At 39.2% G+C, this 25301-nt stretch overlaps 1 protein-coding gene and 1 pseudogene across 1 annotated transcript; one reads left to right on the forward strand and one right to left on the reverse strand.

The window, feature by feature from the left end:
• The first annotated feature begins 13207 nt into the window (after positions 1–13207).
• Positions 13208–17066, forward strand: LOC129676934 (olfactory receptor 491-like; annotated as a pseudogene).
• Positions 17067–20978: 3912 nt separating this feature from the next.
• Positions 20979–21911, reverse strand: LOC129676919 (olfactory receptor 502-like). The gene has a single exon (XM_055607454.1). It carries the CDS (start codon positions 21909–21911, stop codon positions 20979–20981), a length of 933 nt encoding a protein of 310 aa, XP_055463429.1.
• Positions 21912–25301: the final 3390 nt, after the last annotated feature.

Genomic DNA, 25301 nt, shown 5'->3' on the forward strand with positions numbered 1-25301 from the left:
ACACACACACACACACACACACACACACACACACACACACACACACACAACTACTTTTCAAGGAGTTTGTCAATCTCTAGTGGTATTTTCCCTTTTTTTTTGTAAGAATTAACATGCTTCCATCTGATAGTTATTCAAAGAATATGTTGAAATTATGTTAGATGAAATGCTTGGTTTTAACTTTATTTTATACTTCAAGTCATAGTAGGCTAAACATAAATCCAAATGAATTACTTTAGCTTCTTTCATTCAATACCTGTTCAGTTTATAACTGTTTTGTTATGAATTAAATAGCATACTCTTCTGCCATTTCCCCTGAACCTTCTAGGAGGTAAAATGGGCGTCTGATATTTTGTATGTGTATCTGAGCATTTTTCCACTCTGCTATAGAAACAGTTACTTGTTCTCATTAGCTAACTGGCTGTGAACATCTGTAGTACCCTTTCCATTGGAAGGAGAATCTTACTTTCATGCTCAACTGTGAGTGGCAAGCAGTTATAATCTTGGGCATGAGCACATACGTTTGGAAAGCAATTTGTCAATCATGTCACATGTACTTACAGAGTAATCTCAATTGCTTTACCACTAGGGTTCATATTCTCATCTACTGTGGTCTTTTGACTTGGTAGAGGTCAGAAAACCGATGGTTGCTTGCATGCCTTTGATGTCCTTGTCTTTGATCAGTATGAAATCTAATCAGAAAGAAAAGATTATCCAGTTCAATACCAGCCGAATTTCTCTCTGTTATGCAGCCAAGCAAGTAGTGTCTTCAGCAGTAGGAACTTACCATACAGCTCTCCCTTGCAACACATTGTAGTAGCAATGGTCTTTATAGTTTGTAGTGCTTTGGGGGCTCTTCATGAGCCATAACTCGTAGATAGCTCAATATTTTTTTACTGGGATTTTCGCCATACAGGTTTTTAGCTTCTGTAAGTGCCCTTTTCCAGTCATGCATGGTGCCTTTGTATAAACTCTTTGACTTGTCTTTACTTTTTACCAGATGGAGTTATAAATGTGTAAGAAACTGAAAAATTAATCTTATGGAGTAGGACTTATTACTAATGGTGGACAGGAGCTCTAAATGTTGCTCTCATTCATTCCAAGTATGTGTTCATTGATCTTGGGCAGCTAAGGAGGTACTAAAAATAAAGAAAGAGAGAGAAATGCTCTTATACCACAAGAGATTATGGAAATATCTCATGTCACCTTTTTATCCGCAAAAGGATTGATATTGACTGAAACAGCATGTATGGCACCCCTACCTTACCTAATCCTCTTTAATCCACAATTAATTTTTTAATTTTAAACTTTATTATTATTTATTTGTTTGTTTATTCACTTTACATCCTGGTCTTATCCCCATCCCTCCTCACCTCCAAGTCCCATCCGCCCTTCCTATCCCCTATTCCTTTCCCCTATTCCTCAGCAAAGAGGTGCCCCCTTTCCATCCACCCCACCTCATCAAGTCATCAGAGCTGAGCGTGTCCTCTTCTGCTGTGGCCTGGCAAGGGAGTCCCTCCAGAGGGAAGTAATTGAAAAGCTGGCAAGGAAGTACATGTCATAGAGAGCCCCCACTTCCCTTACTAGAGAACTCAAATGAGACCTGAGCTGCTCATCAGCTACATCTTTGAAGGAGGCTTAGGTCCAGTCCATGCAAGGTACTTGGTTGGTGTTTCAGTCTCAGCACACTCCTCTTGGCCCTGGCTAGTTGGCTCTGTTGGTCTTATCACTCCAGGTCCTTTTCTCTCCCCCACTCCCACTTTTCCACAAGGCTCCCTACACCTCGTTCAATATTTAGTTGTGAGTCTCAGCATCTGTTTCGGGGCACTGCTGGTGGAACCTGTCAGAGGACAACTCTGCTTGACTCCTGTCTGCAAGTATAGCAGAGTATCATTAATAGTGTCAGGGGTTGGTTCTCTCCCATGGGGTTGGTCTTGGGTTGGGCCAGGCATTGGTTGGATCTTCCTTCCAGACAATAACTATTTATTTGCTTTACATCCTGGTTGTAGCCTCTTCCCACCTCTTCTCCCATTCCCACCCTCTCTCCCTCTTCCCTCTATCCCATCCCTATTCTTTAGAAAAGAGGAGTCCCTCTGCCAACCCATCCCAGAACGTCAACTCACATCATGAGTGAGTGCATCTTCTTCTTCTGTGGCCTGGCCAGGCAGCCCCTCCAAGGAAAAATGAACAAGTAGTAGGTAACAAATTCATGTCAGAGATGGTTCCTGCTACCCTTACTAGGAAACACATAAGAAGCCCAAGCTGCCCATCAGCTACATCTATATAAGAAACCTAGGTCCAATCCATGCATGGACCTTGGTTGATGCTTCAGTCTCTGCAAGACCCTGGGTAGTTGGATCTGTTGCTTTTCTTGTAGAGCTCCTGTTACCTCCAGGTCTTTATATCCTTCCTTCTATTTTTCCATAAGACTCCCTATGCTTCTCCCAATGTTTGGCTGTGTGTCTCAGCATCTGTTTCCAACAACTTTTGGGTGGAGCCTCTCAGAGAACAGCCATATGCTAGGCTCCTGCCTGCAAGCATAACAGAATATCATTAATATTGTCAGGGACTGGCTCTCTCCCATGGGGTGGGTCACAGGTTGGGCCAGCCATTGGTTGGACATTTCCTCAATCTCTGCTATATCTTTATCTTTGTACATCTTGTAGGAAGGATAAATTTTGGGTCAAAGTTTTTGTAGGTGGGTTGGTGTTCCCCTCCTTCCACTAGGAGTCCTGTAGTTAGAGGGTGTCCTCTTCAGTTTCTGTAATCCCTGCTACTGGGAGTCTCAGCTGGAGTCAGCCCCATATCCTTCCAGAAACCTACTCTGTCACATGTCTCCAGCTGGTTTCAGAGATGCCTCTGCCCTTCTGTCTCTAAGCCCTCTGATCTTGTGCCCTTTCTCTCTCCACATCTGATCCGCATCCTCATTTTTTTCAGGCTTCCTCTCCTACCCTGTTCCTTTTTATCATCCTCTTCTGCTATCTCTTCTATTTCCCCTTCTGAACAGGATTTAAGCATCCTCCCCTGGGTCCTTCTTGTTATTTATCTCCTTTAGGTCTGTGAATTGCAGTATGTTTATCCTGTACTATATGGCTAACATCTACCTGTAAGTAATACACACATACCATGTGTGTCTTTCTGGATCTGGCTTACCTCATTCAGGTTGATCTTTTCTAGTTCTGTTCATTTGCCTGAAAATTTCATGATTACCTTGCTTGTAATAGCTGAGTGGTATTCCATTCAACCAAAGAATGGATAAAGAAACTGTGTTACATTTACACAGTTTTTACGAGCTATTTGGTCTCTTCATCCTGTGTGGTGCTGCTGCTGTCACACAACTACTGCCCATTTCCCAACACCAACAGTCTTAGCAAAGTTTGCTTAGGTTACTCAGTCTGGCTTAGGCTCAAGGGGAACAGGGCCATGCTCTGATGTTCTTATCTATAAAACCAGTTCCCTGCACTTCTGACATGTTCTATGCAGCATAAAAGCTTTTGTCTTTCATTCACCATGCTTGGATGCTGAAAGGGGCCTCGTTTGGATGAACAATGTCTCCTAGTATAATTTCTTGCAGAAGAGAAAAGCACCCTGCATACTCTGCTGAGGTAGTTGCCAACTTCTAGGACCAACATAATAATTTGCATTTATATTTCATTGCCACTAATTCCTTCCCTGAACTGTAGCTTAGTCTTTTAAGTTTTTAGTAGTTGCTCTAGGGACTGGAAAAACAAAGAATTCTGTTTTTAAATACCTGTCCACATAAAATGTCCATACAAAATACTTTCCTGCTGAATTGTCAATGAATCTCTTGTTAAATTCAATGTGTAGAATTTGTTCATTCAACTTTAATGAAAAACTACCACTTTCATTATTAATAATTTAAAAGAATGGTACGGATGTAGTATGTATATTCCTAAGAGTCAGTCAGTAAACATTCATTGAATTGGAGTTAATAGATACTTACATGTATTTGTCAAGCGTGTGCTCTGTATTAGTCACTCTACTTTGAACTGGGGATAATTAAGTCAATCTCTCATGTCACTATTTTCATCTACTCCAAAAGTTGCAATTAGATTTCTTAGTACTTATGATCAATTTTCTTCTACTTTCTTTTATGTCTTTTTATTTGATTTCATTTTTTGAGAAAATATTGTTTTTTAATTTTAATTTTTATATTAATTACAGTTTATTCACTTTGTATCCCAGCTGTAGCCCCCTCCCTCATTCCCTCCCAATCCCACCCTCCCTCCTTCATTTCCTCCTATTTCCCTCTCCAAGTCCACTGATAAGGGAGATCCTCCTCACCTTTCATCTGACCCTAGCTTATCAGGTCTCAGCAGGACTGGTTGCATTGCCTTCCTCTGTGGCCTGGTATGGCTGCTTTCCCCTCAGGGGGAGGTGGTCAAAGAGCCAGCCACTTCATGTCAGAGACAGTCTCTTTTCTCATTATTACAGAACCCACTTGGATACTGAGCTGCCATGAACTACATCTGTGCAGGGGTTCTAGGTTATCTCCAGGCATGGTCTTTGGTTGGAGTATCAATCTCAGAAAAGCCCCTGGGCCCAGATGTTTTGGTTCTGTTGCTTTCCTTGTGGAGCTCCTGTTTCTCCAGGTCTTTCAATCTCTCCCTTCTTTCATAAGATTCCCTGCACTCTGCCCAAAGTTTGGTTATGAGCCTCAGTATCTGCTTTGATACCCTGCTGGGTGGAGTCTTTCAGAGGCCCTCTGTGGAAGGCTCCTGTCCTGTTGCCTGTTTTCTTCCTCTTCCAATGTTCATCTGTTTGTCTTTCTGAGTGAGGACTGATCATCTTACCTAAGGTCCTCTTTCTTGCATAGCTTCCTTAGATGTACAGATTTTAGTATGTTTATCCTATATTATATGTCTAATATCCACTTATAAATGAGTTTATACCATGTGTGTCTTTCTGCTTCTGGGATACCTTACTTAGATCCTACCATCTGCCTGCAAATTTCATGATTTCCTTGTTTTTTATTGCTGAGTAGTATTCCATTGTGTAAATGTACCCCAATTTCTGTCCATTCCTCAGTTGAGGGACATCTGGGTTATTTCCAGATTCTGGCTATTACAAATAAAACTGCTATAAACATGGTTGAGCAAATGTTCTTGTTGAGTACTTGAGCATATTTTAGATATATGCCCGGGAGTAGTATTGCTGGATCTTGAGGTAGCACTATTCCTAATCGTCTGAGAAAGCTCCAGATTGATTTCCACCGTGGTTGTACAAGCCTGTAGACTAGGAAAGGATCTTCACCAACCCTATATCTGACAGAGGGCTAATATCCAAAATATATAAAGAACTCAAGAAGTTAGAAAGCAACAAATCAAGGAATTCAATTAAAAATGGGGTACAGAACTAAATAGGGAATTCTCTGTAGAGGAATACAGAATGGCAGAGAAACAAAGAAATGCTCAGCATCCTTTTTCATCAGGGAAATGCAAATCAAAATGACCCTGATATTTCACTCTACATCCATCAGAATGGCCAAGGTCAAAAACTCAAGCGACAATACTTGCTAGAGAGGATCTGGAGAAAGGCAAACCCTCCTCCATTGCTGATGGGAATGTAAACTTGTACAACCACTTTGAAAATATTGTTATTTTCATAAAATAAATCTGACTATGATTTCTACTCCCTTATCTCCTCTCAGGTCCTCCTCATCTCACCAGTCTTTTGACTCCATGATTTCTATCTCTCTTTTAAGAAAAACACAGAAAATAAAAAAAAGATGTAAAACAAGTATAAAACAAAATGAAAAAAAATAAACAAAGAAAGAGTATAGAAACATGCACACACACAATCTGAAACCATATCATGCAACCAGAACACTAGTAGGGTTAAAAAAAATGCCCAAACAAATTAATATAAGACAAAAAAAATCTTCTAAAATCTTTTTTATTTCCTGTTGTGTTGGCCATCTATTGCCAGGCATGGAGCCTGGCTTAAAGTGCAGTTTGGATACCTAGTGAGACTCCATTGACAAAACTATCTTTTCCTTTGTGTGTGATTGTTATTTGAAGATAGTTTCTAGGTTGGGAATGGAAGCTTGTCTCCTTTCCCATTTAAGCAACAGGACTCCATCTAGTTTGGACCTGTCCCAGGTGATATGCATGCTGCCACAGTCCTGTACCTCAGTCCTGTTCTGTCTGGAAGACATGTTTTCCTTGGTATCATTCATCTCCTGTGGTTCATATAATATTTCTGTCTCTTGTACATAGTTTTTGGAGTTGTAAGGTAAGGGATTTGAAGAAGATATTTCACTTCAGATTGAGTGTTCATAAGTTTCTCACTCTCTACATATTGTTCAGTTGTAGGCTCCCTTTTACTGAAGGAGGAAGCTTTCTGATGATGGCTGAGTGAGACACTGATCTATGGACATATTAGAATGTCATTAGGCATCATCCTTATTGATATATTCCTTCTTCAGAACAGTAGTGTTTGGTTTTCTCTTAAGCCCATGGCCTATCTAGTCTCAGATTCTTGATACCCAGTGTTAGGCATGGATTCTGTCTCATGGAGTGGGCCATAAATTCAACCAGATAGCTGTTGGTTACTCCCCTGATGTTTATCCCAATATTGCACCAGTGTGTCATGTAGGCAGGTAACCATAACACATTTAAGGTTTTGTTCAGTTGGTGTTTGTCTTTCTCTTCTGATGAGCAGAGTAGTATCTAGTATCATTAACACTAGTTAATATGGGTGAAGGCTCACTCATATAGACATATAATATAGGATAAACCTACTAAAATGTACACCTAAAAAAACTAATCAAGAGGGAGGACTCTTGCTAAAATGCTCAGTTCATATCCAGAAAGGCAAAGAGAATGAACATCAGAAGAAGGAGAAAAGAGGGAACAAGTCAGAAGCCTGCTACAGAGGACCTCTGAAAAGCTTTGCCCTGCAGACTATCAATGCAGATGCTGAGACTTATGGGCAACCTTTGGGCAGAGTGCATGGAATCTTAGGAAAGAAGTGGGAAACAGTAAGATCTGGAGAGGACAGAAACTCCACAAGGAGAGCAACAGAACCAAAAAATCTGAGCAAAGGGGTCTATCCTGAGACTGATAATCCAACCAAGGACTATGCATGGAGATAACCTAAGACCCCTGCACAGATGTAGCCCATGGCAGTTCAGTATCCAAGTGGGTTCCACTGTAATAGGAACAGGGACTGTCTCTGACATGAACTGATTGGCCTCCTCTTTGATCACCTCCCCCTGAGAGGGAAGCAGCATTACCAGGCCACAGAAGAAGACAATGCAGCCACTCCTGATGAGACCTAATTGACCAGGATCAGAAAGAAGGAAAAGAAGACCTCCCCTGTCAGTGGACTTGGGAAGGGGCATGCATGCAGAGGGTGGAGGAAGGGAGGGATTGGGACAGGAGGAGGGAGGGAACCACAAGGGCGATACAAAGTGAATAAAGTGTAATTAATAAAGAAAAAATATTGTAATAAAAAATATGGGTGAAGGTTCTAATTAGGCTCCAGCTTCTTTTCTTTGTGTTCATTGAGATATGTAAGTGTTGTCTTCATCATTATGGCTTAACCATCACTATGTGATGAGCAACCAATAGTATTGGCAGTATCCTGAGTTGTTTGTGCATGTCCAGCAGTCTTTTTGGCCGGAAACTCAATTAGATGTAACCCATTCCTGGCACTGGAGGTTTCATTGAGTGAGAAAAAATTTCTAGTTGGGGCTTTTTGTCCCCCATCATTTGGTGACTCCATTTAGGTTTGTTTTCTCCATGTCCCATAGTATTAGTTTCCCCTCCCACACACCGTCTCTTAGCATCCCTTTCTCTCCCTATCCCCCTTTAATCCTTTCATTCCATTCTTCTGTATTTTTCTCTCTAACTATATATTTCATTTCCATTTCCTTGGGAGATTCTTCCTACTCCCTAGTTTCTTACTTTATACATAAACTCTATGGTTATTCATATAGCATATCCATTGGAGGCTTAAAATATGACATCTACAAGTAAGAAAATACATACCATATTTGTCCTTTTAGACCTGGGGTGTCTAATCCACAGTGCTGTTGTTGTTTCTAGTTCTATCCATTTACCCATAAATTTAATGGTTTTGTTTTCCAAAACCACTGAATAATATTCCATTATATCAATGTATCACATTTTCTGATCCAATCATCTATTAATGGGCATGTAGATCGTTTCCAATTTCTGAATATTATAAATTGAGAGGCAATGAGCAAGGACGAGCAAGTGTCAATCCTCATTCAGAAGGGCAAATGCTATAGACATCAGAAGCAGGAGAAGACAGGGAACAGGACAGGAACCTACCATTGGTGGCCTCTGAAAGACTCCACTGATTGAGGTATTGAAGCAGAGACTGAGACATATAGCCAAACTTTGGGCAGAACACATGGAATTTTATGAAAGAAAGGGAAGATAGAAAGACCTGGAGGGGACAGGAGCTCCAAAAGGAGACGAACACAACCAAAAATTCCTGAGCCCTGGGGGCCCTGCAGAGCCTGATTCCTCAACCAAGGACCATGCATGGGGAGGACCTAAAATCCTGGCTCAGATGTAGCCCATAGACTCAATCTCCAAGTGGGTTTCCTAGTAAGAGGAGCAAGGGCTGTCTCTGGCATGAACTCAGTGGCAGGCTCTCTGATCACCTCCCCCTAGGGGCAGGGATTGCAGCCTTACCAGACCACAGAGGAAGACAATGCAGCAGTCCTGATGAGTCCTTATAAACTAGGGTCAGATGGAAGGGGAGGAAGTCCTCCCCTATTAGTGGACTAGAGGAGGGGCATATGGGGAAAAGGGGAAGAGAGGGGTGAGATTGGAAGGAGATGAAGGAGGGGGCCTCAGCAGGGATACAAAGTGAATAAATTGTAATAAATAATAATTAATAAAAATGCAAATAAATGTGTATCCTTAAATAGATATTGAAGGGTTGAAGCTAGATTCAATGTAAACTTGGAACTTTTTTTGTAAGAAAATTTGTTACATTTTGCTGTAGCAAATATTAAGTCCTAGAAAGAAGCCTTAATGAGCCACCTGATTCCATAAGTCATTTATGTACAACAAGCCTATGGACTTTTCTCTCAAAGGGACAAGTAGCAGTATCACCAGAGGATTTGCCATGCTGACATTTGCTTCTCTTCTCTCCCACCGTCACACAGGACCCCACCAGCATCCTCACCACATGTCCGTTCTCCCACCGTCACACAGGATCCCCCCAGCTCCCTCACCACATGTCTGTATCTATGTTCCTTAAGCAGATGTTACAGCCAGTGCTTCCTAGTGTGGAGTTTCCAACTATAAAAACAAATGGGATGCAGCTACTTCATTGAGCCTTTTTGTAAATTCATCATCAACAATTCTTCCTCTAAAAGGTAAGTGTGAGATTCATGGAACTTATTAGTTCAAGAAGAATTTGAAACAACAGAAACAGAACTACTTCCCTAGTTTTAGCTCTTGATTCCTGTGGAAAGGTTGTTGACACAAGAGTCACTTTACAATGGTCTGCTTGGCACACTTGGACTGTTCTTCTCTGGATATCAGGGCAACATGAAAGGTCTGTGACAAAACCTTTGACATGTTTGAGCAGCAGGACTATGAAAAGGAAATCAAAGAGAGGGAAAAGACAGATGTTTGTTTGGATTGGGCTCACACACCTACATTCTTTATTTACTTTCACAGGTGTCTGATGGATCCAGGAAAAGGACAGAGGGCCACAGTTGCTGACCCGAGTCAACCAACAAGTGTGCCAATGAGCGATCTAGAGTTTGAGTTTCCAATAGAGAGGAAAAGAGGGGCAGAACCAAATAATTGTTCTTGCACACAAATGGCCAACTCAGGAACAGAGGAGATATCAGAGTCTGTGCCTCCTGATTTCCTTTCAATTTGTGGTGAAAATCCTCTGAAATGTTAAATGAAAAAACAATACATCTCATCAAAACACTGAATTACTAAAAGCCCATGAATATTTTATACCTATTTATAATTAAAAGTTGTTAATCATGGCATATGATCAAATACCTCTGGAAATTTTATAGATAGTATTTCTTTTAATTTTAGAAAACAATTATTTTTTGTTAAAAAAGCTTTTTTATTTTATTTTTTATTAATTACACTTTATTTACTTTGTATCCCCCCTCTAATTCCCTCCCTCCTCCCCTCTCAATCCCTCCCTTCCTCCCCTTTTGCCAAGCATGACCCTCCCCAAGTCCACTGGTAAAGGAGGTCTTTTCTTTCCTTTTGATCCTAGTCTCATTAGGAGTGGTTGCATTGTCTTCCTCTGTGGCCTGGTAAGGCTGCTCCCCCATCAGGGGGAGGTGATCAAAGAGCAGGCCAATCAGTTCATGTCAGAGATAGTCCCTGTTCCCATTACTATGGAACCCACTAGGAGACTGAACTGTCATGGGCTATATCTATGCAGGAGTTCTGGGTTATCTCCGTGCATGGTCCTTGGTTGGATTATCAGTCTCAGGGAAGACCCATGTGCCCAGATTTTTGGATCTGTTGCTCTCCTTGTGGAGTTCCTGTCCCCTCCAGGTCTTACTGTTTCCCACTTCTTTCATAAGATTCCCTGCAATCTGCCCAAAGGTTGCCCATGTCTCAGCATCTGCATTGATAGTCTGCAGGACAGAGCCTTTCAGAGGTCCTCCTGACTTTTTCCCTCTTTTCTCCTTCTTCTTTAAGTGTTTCTCTGCCATTCGATATTCATCTATCGAGAATTCTCTGTTTAGTTCTGTTTCCCATTTTTTAATTGGATTATTTAATTTGTTGCTTTTTAACATCTTTAGTTCAGTAGGTAGTCATTTTGTTCTGATGACAGTGTCCTTTGCTTTACAGAAGCTTAGAAAACAATTCTTTAAGTTTCACAACAAAATTACATTGTATGGCTAACAATCTCACTGTACAGGTACAAAAATTTAGAGCCAAATTAAAACAGTGTGGCATGTCCAGCATGTGCCTTGTCTGATTCCAGCTCCCCTGAGTCTGCTGTCAGAACAGACAGATACTTGGAGAATCACAAGGGGAGTATGCTTTCCCCTGATGAACTCTGCTGAGGCAGAAGGCAAAGCGCAGGGATGGCCTCATTCCTTAAGACCAGGAAATGTGTAAGGTATTTGACAAAGATAATTTCACAAATCTGGAAAGCATGTCATAGTGGAAGAGACAACAGGAACTATGGATGCTTACACCTACAAATGATACGTCAGAAGAGGCACAAGAGCTCTAGTCAAAAATTTGAGGTATTTGTTTGAAAAATAGATGTTTCATAACATTAAAATCATGGCACAAAATTGATAAGATTTAAAACGGGTTTTTAAAATAGTAGAGGTCATCAAGGTCAGTAAGCTACCTGTCAACACAGTAACATGAGATAAAATATTCTTGAATGGTCTGAAGCTGTTGATTCACAGCATTTCACAGTTCTCTAGCTAATGACCTCAGTTCAATCATCAGAGGAACACTATCATTCCCTACTATAAAGAAAACATTTGAAAACTTTAAAGTAATTAGTACATTCTCCTACCACTTAATAAACAAGTTCATTGTTTCTGGTAAATGCTTTAAAAACTTTAAGAACTGTCAGTAGTTTGTGAGGTGTTTTGAAAATTAAAGATTCAACAATGCATCCAACTACTTCACCCAGCTAAGCCCTACAACATCCTTCTCCAAGGCCTAGCCTGACCATCTCCATGGAATAGACTTTTCTTTAGCTAAATGAGAAGAGAAGCTCATAGGATTTATAGATGTTTCTCAAAGCTGTTATTATGTAATTGGAGTAAGTGGCAGAATATGTTAATAAATAAAAATTTGGATACTGAAAAATTCCTAATTAAAAATTTTATTAAAAGCTTAAAGATTTACATTAGTTTATGTGCATGAGTGTTTTTTCTACATGTGTGTATGAACACCACAGGAGGTCAGAAGAAGGGCCTGCAGCCCTAGAATTGGAGCTACAGATGGTTTTGAGCCATGTGGTTGATGGGAATAGAGCCCAGTTTTTCTGAAAAAGCAGCAAAGTGCTCTTATCCACTGAGCCAAATATTTGACAAAAATGCTTTAAAATCATTTTTCATTTTTTGAATTTTTATACTGATATTATAACATTGCTTAAATTTCACTGAACTTTTAGTATGCTTACTGTAATGGATTTTTTCTTTTCTAACTGATGATAACTGTTATTTAACATTATTTATGCTGCTTTAGGATGGCTTCAAAACACAAGAACTTTGTCACAATGAAATGGCTAATCAGAATAGGTGCAAAAGTCTTTAATGAAAATACATCAAAGTATACACAAAGGCAATTAATGAGCAACAAGAAACAAATGGTTTAGTATTTTCTTTACTGTAAGTCACCAGGATAAACTAATCTTTGAACACAGTCACACTTCTTTTGAATTATTGCCTTTAAAAAGTAAACAAAATACTATTATTATTTAAATTGACCAGTACTTAATTTATTTTCTCCCAAGGTTTCTTTCATATAACAGTGTTTCTAGTTCTGAGAATAAAGGACTGAGAGAGTAGGTGAATATTCAAAAGGAAGTAATCAACATTTCCTTACATTAACATCTAACATCTTAAATTATATCATGAAATTAAGATCAACTTAGTGCTCCATCATATCATTCTCAAAATTGGCATACAATAAATTATGGTGGAAGACAAGTTTTATATGAAAACATAAAATAAAAATGCTACTATCAAATTGTTCACTCAAAATGTGCTATATCATTTTAAACTATATCTTGAAGGAACAGATCTGGGAAAGAAATGTATCAAATTCCTAATCTTTTATACAAGCCAGGAAGTCTCCATAAAATGCAAACACAACAGACTGGATGGATGGGGTGTTATTTCATAAATATAAATTATAGGAGAGGTGGTTGACGAGAAGGATGTATAAGAAGGCAGGCTCTGAGGTTTGTCTGGGATTTCAGTGTATCACTGAGCATTATGAGAATCCTAGTACCTCACTCGAACTGGATCTGGACCTTGAAAAACAGTTCTTCCTGTAATAGAAGGCTGGAGAAGCACCTTCAAGAGATATAACACAGCTTGTCAGTGAGGCTCAGTCATCCTCATTTTACGCAAAGAATTAAAAATCCCCAATACTGAAGAACACTGGTAAGTGCCTTTTGGAATAAAGAATGCTTGCTTGAGTTGGGGAATAATCACACACAGCATGGGGAATATAGAATGAGGACACTCGACAAATTAATTAATCATTTTCTTCCACAGAGACAATTCACACAAGAGATAGAGCCTGGAAACCGTACCACCATGACAGAGTTCATCCTTTTGGGGTTAACAGACGATTCTATACTTTGTGTGTTATTTTTTTATGCTTTTTCATGGAATATACATTGTCACCTTAGTAGGAAATATTAGCATAATAACTTTAGTAAGAAGCAGTCCCTAGCTTCACACCCCCATGTGTAAGTTTCTTAGCCATCTGGCTTTTGTGGACATTGGTTATTCCACTTCAGTTACACCTATGACGCTGATAGGATTCACTGTACATAGAACAGCCCTCTCTGTGCATGGCTGTGAAGCTCAACTCCGTTTTGTTGTGACTTTTGGGACAGCTGAGTACTTTCTGCCAGCTGCCATGGCTTATGACCTATACATAGCTATCTGCTCCCCCCTACTCTACTTTACATGTATGTCTCTCCAAATCTGCCTCCTCTTAGTTGGGGTTTCTTATGTGGGTGGTTGTGTGAATGCGTGGACATTTACTCTTTGTTAAGTCTGTCCTTTTGTGTATCAAATCAGATAGATCACTTCTTCTGTGACTTCTCCCCTTTATTGAAGCTGTCCTGCTCAGATGTCTCCATTGTTGGAATCATCCCCTCCATCTCTGCTGGATCCATCTTTGTAATGACAGTGTTTGTCATAGCTGTCTCCTACATTTACATCCTCATCACCATCCTGAAGATGCGCTTTATCGAGGTCTGCCATAAGGCCTTCTCCACCTGCACCTCCCACCTCATGGCAGTAACTCTCTATTATGGAACCATTACCTTCATTTACATAATGTCCAAGTCCAGCTATTCAACTAAATAAAACAGGGTGGTATCTCTGTTCTACACAGTGGTTTCGATGCTGAACCCTCTCATCTATAGTCTGAGAAACAGAGATGTAAAGGAGGCCCCGAGGAAGGCAACTGCCAGAATATATTCATAAAATCTGTTCTTTGATGAAATTTATAAATATTTTATCTATGTAACTCTCAGCGTCTATCACATGCTCCTTAAGTTAACATTCTATTTATCTGTTCTATTAATCTTGTGTTTTTTGAAGGCTATCTTGAAGTCTTTAAAAATGGTTTGTGTATTAAGTATAGAATTCCTGCAGGTGTCAAGAAATTTTCCTTTTTAAAAGTTATGTACCAAATAATAATTTGCCCTTGCTATATGCCAGATTTATTTTAAATTCATTCTATATACAAACACAACAACTTGGTGGAGTGATATTATTAATTTTATTTTACAAAGAGCTCATATCCATAAGTAATTGTAAGATTGCCATTGAACCCAGAAAACCTGCTTCTACCATCTCCACTTCTACAATTATTTTTCACAATAAGTCTATTGACCTGACATTATAGCATTTCCCAATTCACAGGTGAGAAGTATCAGTGACAGACTGGTCTTATAGAGATCAAATACATTATCTAAATCAGTGTAGATTCAAGTCTCTTGATTCTATCTTCCACACACTATGCTTAGACTATTGGAGTCTTACTTGATGATACAGTGCACCAGTCTTTTAGAGAAACTACTTGCAAAGACTGTTGTGTCACACTAGAGGAAGTGTAAATCTTGGAAAACAGGTTGTATTCCCATTATTATATTTATTTTATTTTTAGGTAATTAGGTCTTGAAGTTATGATCAAGCATTTGGCTGGAATTCCAGCTATGCTGAAATACACATTGAAAACATACAGATCCATTTGACATGATTTAACATCATTATAGGTAAAGATTTACAATGTCTAAGCTCTACAGTAAGTGCCTTTCCACAATATAGTTTCTTAGGCCTAGGTATGTAAAGTAGAACTAGCAGACTAAAAATTGACATTTTGTCACAAACCATATTACACATTTTTTTCCATGTGGAAAGAACCGGTTTTGTCTATGTCATCAACCTTATGACTCAGGAGTGAGGCAAAAATTGATACAATATGGAGTCTCAAATCAAATTCCATAATACCTAGTTATGGCCACAGAAAGCAAGATTCAGACTCTAACTTCCTTTCCTCAAGAAGAAGGATGAAAGACATTAGGGCTTGAAGATACTTTAAAGTATCTACCCAAATGGAAATTATTCGTATTTCACTATTGAGTAAAAGCCTGAATTGCCTTTCAGTGAATGATTCTAAGTAAAGCTGAAAGGAAGCAAGATAAAGGCAGAGAAGTGTGAGATGCCACATTGGCATGTTATATTTTTATTTTTCTACAGTGTAATGCCTTCTTTAAAAACTTCAAATTTCCAAAGAAAGAGATAAAAGAAGATATCAGAAGATGGCAAGATCTCCCATGCTCATGGTTTGGCAGGATTAACATAGTAAAAATGGCAATTTTACCAAAAGCAATCTGCATATTCAATGAAATTTCCACCAAATTACCAACACAATTCTTTACAGACCTTGAAAGAAAAATTCTCAACTTCATATAGAATAACAAGAAACCCAGAATAACTACAAAATTTTCTATAATAAAAGAGCTTCTGGAGGTATCTCCATAGAGCAACAGTAATAAAAACGGCATGGCGCTTGCATAGAATCAAACTGGTGGATCAATGGAATGGAATAGAAGACCCAGAAATAAACCCACACTCGTATGAACACCTGATTTTTGACAAAGATGCCAAAACCATACAATGGAAAAAAGATAGCATCTTCAACAAATGGTGCTGGTCTAACTGGAAGTTCACATGTAGAAAATGCAAATAGACCCATATCTATCACCCTGTACAAAATTAAAGTTCAAGTGGATGAACGATTTCAACATAAAACCAGACTGTTGCTATAATGTTCTTTTGGAATGTATGTATACACCTTACCCTTGTTCATTCAAATGTTGATTTCTCTCCCCCACTCTCTGGTTTCAATCTGGACATTGCATTGTGATACTTATTCTAAGCATCACCTGCCTCAACTTTGTGTAAACATGCCAAAATAAAACAACCAGCCAAAATGTTGAGCAATGGAGAGGAAGGAATAGGATAGAGAGGGGAGGAGCCAGAGGAGAGGAAGGAGTGAGAGGCAGAGGAGGAGGGGAAGTGAGAGGAAGAGAAACTGGGAGAGCAGAGGCTGGAGAAGGCTAATATCCAGAATATATAAAGAACTCAAGAATTTAAAAAGCAAGAAATCAAGTAATTCAATTAAAAAATGGGATACAGAGTGAAACAGAGAATTCTCAATAGAGGAATATCGAATGGCAGCGTAAAACTTAAAGAAATACTCAACAAGCTTTAGTCATCACAGAAATGCAAAACAACCCTGAGATTTCACCTTACACCCATCAGAATGGCTAAGATCAAAAAACTCAAGTGACAAAACATGCTGGAGAGGATGTGGAGAAAGGGGAACCCTCCTCCACTGCTGGTGGGAATGTAAACTTGTACAACTCTGGAAATCAATCTGGTGATTTCTCAGACAATTAAGAATAGTGCTACTTCAAATTCCAGCTATAGCACTCCTGGGCATATATCCAAAAGATGCTCAAGTACACAACAAGGACATTTGTTCAACCATGTTTGTAGCAGCTTTATTTGTAATAGCCAGAATCTGGAAGCAACCCAGATGTTCCTCAGCTGAGGAATGGATACAGAAATTGTAGTACATTTACACAACAGAATACTACTCAGCAATTAAAAACAAGGAAATCATGAAATTTGCAGGCAAATGGATGAAACTAGAAAAGATCATCCTGAGTGAGGTATCCCAGAAGCAGAAAGACACACATGGTATATACTCACTTATAAGTGGATATTAGACATATAATATAGGATAAACATATGAAAATGTGTACACTTAAAGAAGCTAAGCAAGAAGGAGGACCCTGGGTAAGATGATCAATCCTCACTCAGAAAGGCAAATGGGATGGACATTGGAAGAGGAAGAAAACAGGCAACAGGACAGGATCCTTCCACAGGGGGCCTCTGAAAGACTCTGCCCAGCAAGGTATCAAAGCAGATGCTGAGACTCATAGCCAAACTTTGGTCAGAGTGCAGGGAATCTTATTAAAGAAAGGGGAGATAGAAAGACCTGGAGGGGACAGGAGTTCCACAAGGAGAGCAACAGAATAAAAAAGATGTGGACACAAGTCTTTGTAAGACTGATACGCCAACCAAGGACCAATCATGGAGATAACCCAGAATCCCTGCACAGATGTATCTCATGGCAGCTCAGTGTCCGAGAGGGTTCCCTAGTAAGGGGAACAGGGACTGTCTCTGACATGTACTCAGTGGCTAGTTTTCTGATCACCAACCCCTGTGGGGGGAGCAGCCTTACCAGGCTACAGATGAAGACAATGCAGCCAGTCCTGCTGAGACTTGACAGGCTAGGGTCTGATGAAAGGGAAGGAGGACCTCCTCTATCAGTGGACTTGGGAAGGTGCATGGGAGGAGATGAAGGAGGAAGGGTGGGGTTTGGGAGGTCAGGAGGGAGAGGGCTATGGCTAGAACTTAAGTTAGACACCAACAACCCAAATAATCCAATTAAAAATAAGGTTCAGAAATTCTCAACAGAGGAATATAGATTGGCCGAGTAACACTTAAAGAAATGCTCAATGTCCTTAGTCATCAGGAAAATGCAAATTAAAATGACCCCGAGATTCTACCTTACTCCCATCACAATGGCTAAGATAAAAAACTCAAGGGATGATACATGCTAGAGAGGTTGTGGAGAAAAGGGAGCCCTCCTCCATTGCTGGTGGGAGTGTAACCTTGTACAATCACTTTGGAAATCAATCTGGTGCTTTCTCAGACAATTAAGAATAGTGTTACCTCAAGATCTAGCTATACCAGTCCTGGGCATGTATTCGAAAGTTGTTCAACCATACAACAAGGACATTTGCTCAACTATGTTCAAGCAGCTTTATTCATAATAGCCAGAATCTGGAAACAACCTAGATGCCCCTCAATGGAGGAATCGATACAGAAATTGTGGTACATTTACACAATGGAATACTACTCAGCAATTAAAAACAAGGAAATAGTGAAATTTGCAGGCAAATGGATGGAGCTAGAAAAGATCATCCTGAGTGAGGTAACCCAGAAGCAGAAAGACACATATGTTATATACTCACTTATAAATGGATATTAGGCATATAATATCACATAAACATACTAAAATCTATTGCTCTAAAGAAGCTAAAAAACAAGGAGAACCCTAGGGAAGAGGTTGAAACCTCATTCAGAAGGGCATACAGTATAGACATCAGAAATAGGAGAAGACAGGAGCCTTTCACACGGGGCCTCTGAAAGACTCTACTTAGTAGGATATCGAAGCAGATGCTGAGACTCATAGCCAAACTTTGGGAAGAGTTCAAGGAATCTTATGGAAGAAGGGTGAGATAGAAAGACCTGGAGGAGACAGGACCTCTACAAGGAGAACAACAGAACCAAATACCTGAGCTGCAGAAGCTGACTAATCAACCAAGGACCATGTGTGGAGAAGACTTAGACCCCCCGGCTCAGATGTAGTCCATGGGCAGCTCAGTCTCCATGTGGGTTCCCTAGTAAGGGCAGCAGGGACTGTCTCTGACATAAACTCAGTAGCTGGCTCTTTGATCATCTCCCCTTGGTGAGGTGGCCTAACTAGGCCACAGAGAAAGAGGATCCAGGCAGTCATGATGAGACCTGATAGGCTAGTGTCAGATAGTAGAGAAGAGGGCCTCCCCTATCAGGGGACTAGGGGAGGAAACATAGTGGAGGAGGAGAGAGGGGGGGTGGGACCAGGAGGCAATAAGGGAGGGGGTTACAGCCAGGCTACAAAATGAATAAATTGTAATAAATAATAATAATAAAGAAACCATCTGTTGAACACAGAGGAAACCAGAAAAATAAAAGAAAATCTTTGTCAACTATACATTTGATACATAACCAAGATACACCAAGAATTTTAAAAAGCAAAAATCAGGAAAATAAATCAACCACTTCCAAAATTTGGAAGCTTAGAAAAGAATACAATTTACTTAAATTGATGGGATGTGAATGGTATACATAGACTGAATGAGAGTTTGAGGCATAGAAATCAAAAGCTGGTGAGCCATGGTATTAGGCTTCCACAGAAAAACAATCCTATACCCACATTTAAACACATATATGTGTATGTATGTAGATGTATTCACAGACACAGAGTCATACATCTACTCTCTCTTGACCATTTTTATGTCTTTGCCTTATAAAATTAACATACACAAGAAAAAAACAGGGCAATGAATTTATTAAATTATATATATAAACATATACATTAATATATAATATATTAATCTATATTTAGATACATTATGCATATGGGATTTTCTCATGACAGTACCTGACAGGTCAGTCTACAGTCTACAGTGGCAGTTGGATATGGTGACACATGCCTTTAATCCTAATACTTGGGGAGACAGGAACATATGGATGGCTGTGAGTTCGAGGCCAGCCTGGTCTACAAAACAAGTCCAGGACAGCCAAAGCTACACAGAGAAATCCTGTCTCTAAAAAGCATTAATAATAATAATAATAATCATCATCATCATCATCATCATTATCATCATCAATTCACAATACAGGTGAAGAATGCAGCAGGAGTTGATGATACAGCATGGATTCCATAGCCATGCTGGCAACAGAAGACTTTCTTTCAGAGGCCCTAATACTTAAAGCCTTGAGCTAATCAGAAAAAACTGTTCACACTGAGAGATAATCTGCCTTAGTTCCTGGGTGGTAGATACTAGCTACCTCACCATATTACCCTAGGTTTACCTGCACTAGTATTAGATCAAACATCTGAAAATCATGTCATAGTCAGGTTGACATGTTAAATTAGCCATCTTATTGGCACTGCTTACTATGAAAGAGCTCAGCCTGAAATAAAGATATTGTGCTATGGACAGTAGTAGATCAATGTTTTGGTCTCAAATCTACAAACTTTCTGACCAAATAGAACCACAGAGAGGAGAGAGAGAATATATTCTTTTGTTTCTGAATCAATGAACTGATCCAATGATGGGGTTCCTAAGTGTAAGGAAAGAAGTTGGGAGATAAAGATAAATAAATATTGTAGTCATTATTATATATTGATAAACAAAGATGTTGGGGTGGGGAGAAGTGGCTCTGGCTTACAGGCAGGGCACATTGATTTTACATGGCTCTGGATTCTACTCTGATAATTAAAAAGAAAATGTTTCCTAGGGAAGCACATTATCCAGAATTAAACTCATTCTCCCTCCCCAAGGGACCTCCCTCCCACAAACAGCCAGTGTTAATATAGAGGATTGGAACACAGATCTAATGCCTGTGAGTGTGAAAGATCCATCCAGATAGATGATATTACTGCAACAAAAGTACCTCCCAACAATTTTATTGTCTGTTTCACCTTGTCATTTTTTTTCTCTAAATATTCTTGATTTCAACTATACACACGAGGGCAGTTATTATTGCACACAGACTTAAAAAATTATCCACTAAATAGTTTCTACAGATTAGGAAATGACTTTATAATATGAGTACAACTGAAAAATAATTTTCAGCATATGATTTTGTACAGAAATTTTTTGGTTATTCATGAAATTTATTGAGCATAACATGTTATGGATGTATGATTTAATTTAGGATGTAGTAATACCCTGTAAATTTACTACCAAATTTTAAGTCTGACTAAATATGTGATAACATATATTTCTTTTTATACTATGTCTATGGCATGTCATTACTATACAGCATGGGACAAAATAAGGATTTAGCAGATAGTCTAAGAGAATATTTTCCTGCCAAGTTGTCTCTTCAGAGCACCCTTAATCTCATTGTTCCTGAGGCTGTAGATGAGTGGGTTCAACATGGGGATCACCACCATGTAGAACACAGACACCACCTTGTTCTGGTCCGTGGAGTAGCTGGACTTGGGCATCACATAAATGAATGTGACAGTTCCATAGAACAGAGTGACCGCAGTGAGGTGGGAGGTGCAGGTGGAGAAGGCCTTGTGGCAGCCCTCAGTGGAGCGCATCTTCAGGATGGTAACGAGGACATAAAAATAAGATATGGCTGTGACAAACAGTGTGCTTATAGTGACCGAGACAGCAGAAAATGAGGTAACAACTGCATCAGAACAGGAGAGCTTCACCAAAGGTGCAAAATCACAGAAAAAGTGATTGATTCTATTTGGTCCACAGAAGAGAAAAGAAAAGAAGGAAAGGGTGAAGGAGGAAGCATTAAGAAAACCCCCTATATAAGATCCTACAACCAATTGGATACAGACTTGTGTGGACATTTTGTTTGAATAAATCAGTGGGTTGCAGATTGCCACAAAGTGATTATAAGCCATGGCAGCCAGAAGGAAGCATTCAGGTGCCCCAAAGAAAGCAGCTGAACTGAGCTGGTTGGCACAGTGAAGGTAGGAGATGGTGTTTCTCTCCACCAGCAAGTTGACAAGCATATTGGGTGTGACAGAAGATGAATAGCCTATGTCAACAGAAGCCAAGTGGCTGAGAAAAAAGTACATGGGGTGATGGAGCTGGGAAGAGACTCTGATAAGAAGGATTGTGCTGAGGTTCCCAGACATGGTCACCAGGTAGATGCACAGGATGATGGTGAAGAGGACAATTCTGAGAACTGAGTCATCAGTTAATCCTAATAAAATGAACTCTGTCACTGCAGTGTGGTTCCCATCCTCCTGGAAAGCCATCGGGCAGTGTAGCTGCTGCCAGATTAAGGCTCTGATGGAGATAGTACAGAAAGAGATTCATAAATAAATGCCCTCATTTTCATTAACTCAAACATGAGTTTGTCACTAATTCATGCATCATTTAGAGGGAATTTGACAGTTTAATCTGACAACATTTTAAAGTCGGGACTCTTGGCGTGCATACATTTATGCTCAATTAATGTGATTTAGAATTTTAAACACAAATGCTGGAAAACTTCCATCAAATAATGTATCTTTTATTTTTAATTTATATGTCATAGAATATACCCATGTAGTTTTATATCTTAAGTTTTAAAGTGTGAGAGTTATGTAAATGTCAGAAGTTTTAAATATCACAAGACTTAAAATACATGGATTTCTACACAGTGCATTGGTAGTAAATACTCAATCTAAAAAAGTGAAGAACTTTACCCAACCTCATCCAGATCAAGGCTACATGCACACTTACCTCAAGATTTTTAATATTATATCTTCTGTTTGTCTAAAATATCTGATTCCTGTGATGGTAGAACATTCATTCAATAAGCAAAGCAAGTATGTCCATAAGATATTACCAACAGTATGCCACCAAACCATTTCAAAGATAGTGACTTCATTTGCCTGATTAGTAAGTTCCTATACTGTTAAAGATCATGCTGGATTCTGGATTCATCAGTGGCCAGATAAATAAGAAACCTTTAACAATGGAGGTTACCTGGAGTTTCATGGGAGTTTGAATATGAAAGTAGAAGTTGATTCAGCTAGTTTTTAGTCTAGTTTATTGCCTTATTTTACCTGACTTGTGGATACACTAAAATTTGTAAGTTTAGATGCATTGTTTTAGAAATCAAATATTCTCCAATGATAAAGGTCAAATCAGTAAACCAGATTGACCCACAATTATCAAAACTCCTCTCTTCAAACAAGAATTCATTTCAAAGTAAGACGTTCAAAGTGGTTATGAACTTTATGATTATGAATATCATGCTTTTTATAGCTGCAAAGCTGTCTCTGCTGTCATTGGCACTGAGGGTAAGTCCCTGTTGAGGCTCTGGAATCCAATGTGAATTCAAATCATCAGGGATCGTTACCTCTGTCCCAGTGGGTACTGAGAAGTTTATTTCACACACACACACACACACACACACACACACACACACACACACACAACTACTTTTTAAGAAGTCTGTGAATCTCAAGTGGTATTTTCCTCTTATGTAAGAGCAAACATGTTTTCATTTGATAATTATTCAAATCATGCAATATAAATTATCTCAGGTAAATGGTTTTTCAAGAGACAGTGTATAATTCATTATATTTTTTTACACTGCATTTTTACACACTTCTTGATTATATTGTATGCTAAATCTATGCAGAATATTTAGTTTTATTACTTGAAACTATTTTTAAATTTAAATATATTTTGATCATATTCTCGAGCTTTTTAAATCCTTTCAAATCTTCTCATCCTCCCTACACACCCATCTTTTAAATTATTCTCTAAAAACAAAGCAGAATGCAACAACATATACCCTCCCAAATCTAGGAAACAACACAAAACCACACCCAGAGAGAGAACAAACAAAACAAGAAACTACTCCAATAAAGCAAACCAAAGAACAACATGGAGAGTCCCTCCATGTTGGTCAGCTACTCGTGAATATGAAGCCTGTTCTAAAGCAGTTTATACTCCCAGTGTCACTCTAGTGATGTCAACCTAGAGGCTAGGGTTTAACCCATTCATTTACTCATTTTAAAAACTATAACAAAAGAATATACAATGAGAACAAAAACTATCACTTCCGAGTTGGACAATACAAACTAGAGAAAAGACCCCGGGAGAAGGATCAAAGAATCAGAGACCCACTCATTCTCACATTGAGGACTCTTATAAAAGCACTGAACTAGAAGGCATGGTATGAAAACAGGATCCAGGACAGCAGTACAGATATGGCAGGCCCTGTGCCTGCAGCTGCCGTCTCTGTGAGTTCACATGACACTGTTCACGTTGACTAAGATGGTTTTGTTTGTTTGTTTGTTTGTTTTTGCTGTCCTCCTTCCCTTCTGGCTCTTACAATCTTTCTGCCCTCTCTTCTGAAGGTTCTGAAGAGAGAGAATTGAGAGAGACATCCTATTTAGGGTTGAGTGCTCCAAGATCTCTTAATTCTGCATAATGTCTGGATTTGGGATTTTACATTTGCTTTCATTTGCTTCAAGAGTAACCTTCTCTTAAGATACCCGAAAAATACACTGTTCTAGAAATGTAGCAGAATATCATTAGGAGTCATTTTATCACCACATTTTCTTTCTTCTCTAAGACCAATATTATTTGGTTTTACCCAAGGTTCCTGAGCTATCAAGTCTCAGGATCTTGGTTTCCCCAGCAGTGTCAGAGTTGGCCCTGAGTCAAATCAGCTATTGGTGGGTTACTCCTTCTTACCACCCAATGCTGCCAACTTCATGACTTCCTTCTTTCTTAAAAATAAATAGGCAAATAATAATATAAACAAGAATAAAATAAAAAGAACAAACACAAAAGTGTAAAACATAATATACAAGCAAAAACCATTTTTAAATGTCCCCAAAATCAGAATCAGGAAAAAATATTTCCACAAATGCATTTTAATTTGTGTTGTATTGGCTATTTATCTCTGAGCATGGGATCTGGCATTAAGTCTAGTTTGAATACCCAGTGACTCTCCCATGAACAAACTAACCTTTCCTTTGTGAGTGGTTGTTAATTAGAGACAACTCTTGGTTGGAGTGGGAGCTTCTCTCTACTTTCCTAACTCAGCACTGGAACCTGTGTGGACTCTGAGCATGCTTCCACAATCTCTGTTAATTCATATATACATCAGTCCTGCTGTGTCTGGAAGACACTGTTTCCTTGGTATTATCCATCTCCTTTGGCTCTTAACCTTTCAGCCTCTTCTTCTACATAGTTCCTAGAACCCTAAGAGGAGGAATTTGAAGCAGACATTCCAGTTAAGACTGACTGTTCTCAGTCAGTTTGACTCTCTGTACATTGTTCACTTCTGGGTTTCCTCTACATCAAGAGGAAGCATCCCTGATGATGGTTGAGTGAGACACTGACACTGATCGATGAATACATGTCTACTATGAATAGTAGGATGCTGTTAGGAGTTATTTTATTGCTACATCCCTTTATCAGAACAATAGTATTTGGTTTTTCCCATAGGTTCATGTGCTATCTATCCTCACAATCTTGAACCCAGTGTCAGGGATGGGTTCTGTATCTTGGAGTGGGCCATAAATCCAATTAGGTAGTGTTTAGTTAACACTGACCATTAACACTAACAGTAGGGATGCCTCTAGCTAGGCAACCCAACTTCTCGTTTGGTGAGATATGTAAGTGTTGTCTTCAGCAAT

This window comes from Psammomys obesus, unplaced genomic scaffold (assembly GCF_907164565.1).
Source record: "Psammomys obesus unplaced genomic scaffold, mPsaObe1.curated_primary_1811, whole genome shotgun sequence".
Lineage (NCBI taxonomy): Eukaryota > Metazoa > Chordata > Mammalia > Rodentia > Muridae > Psammomys > Psammomys obesus.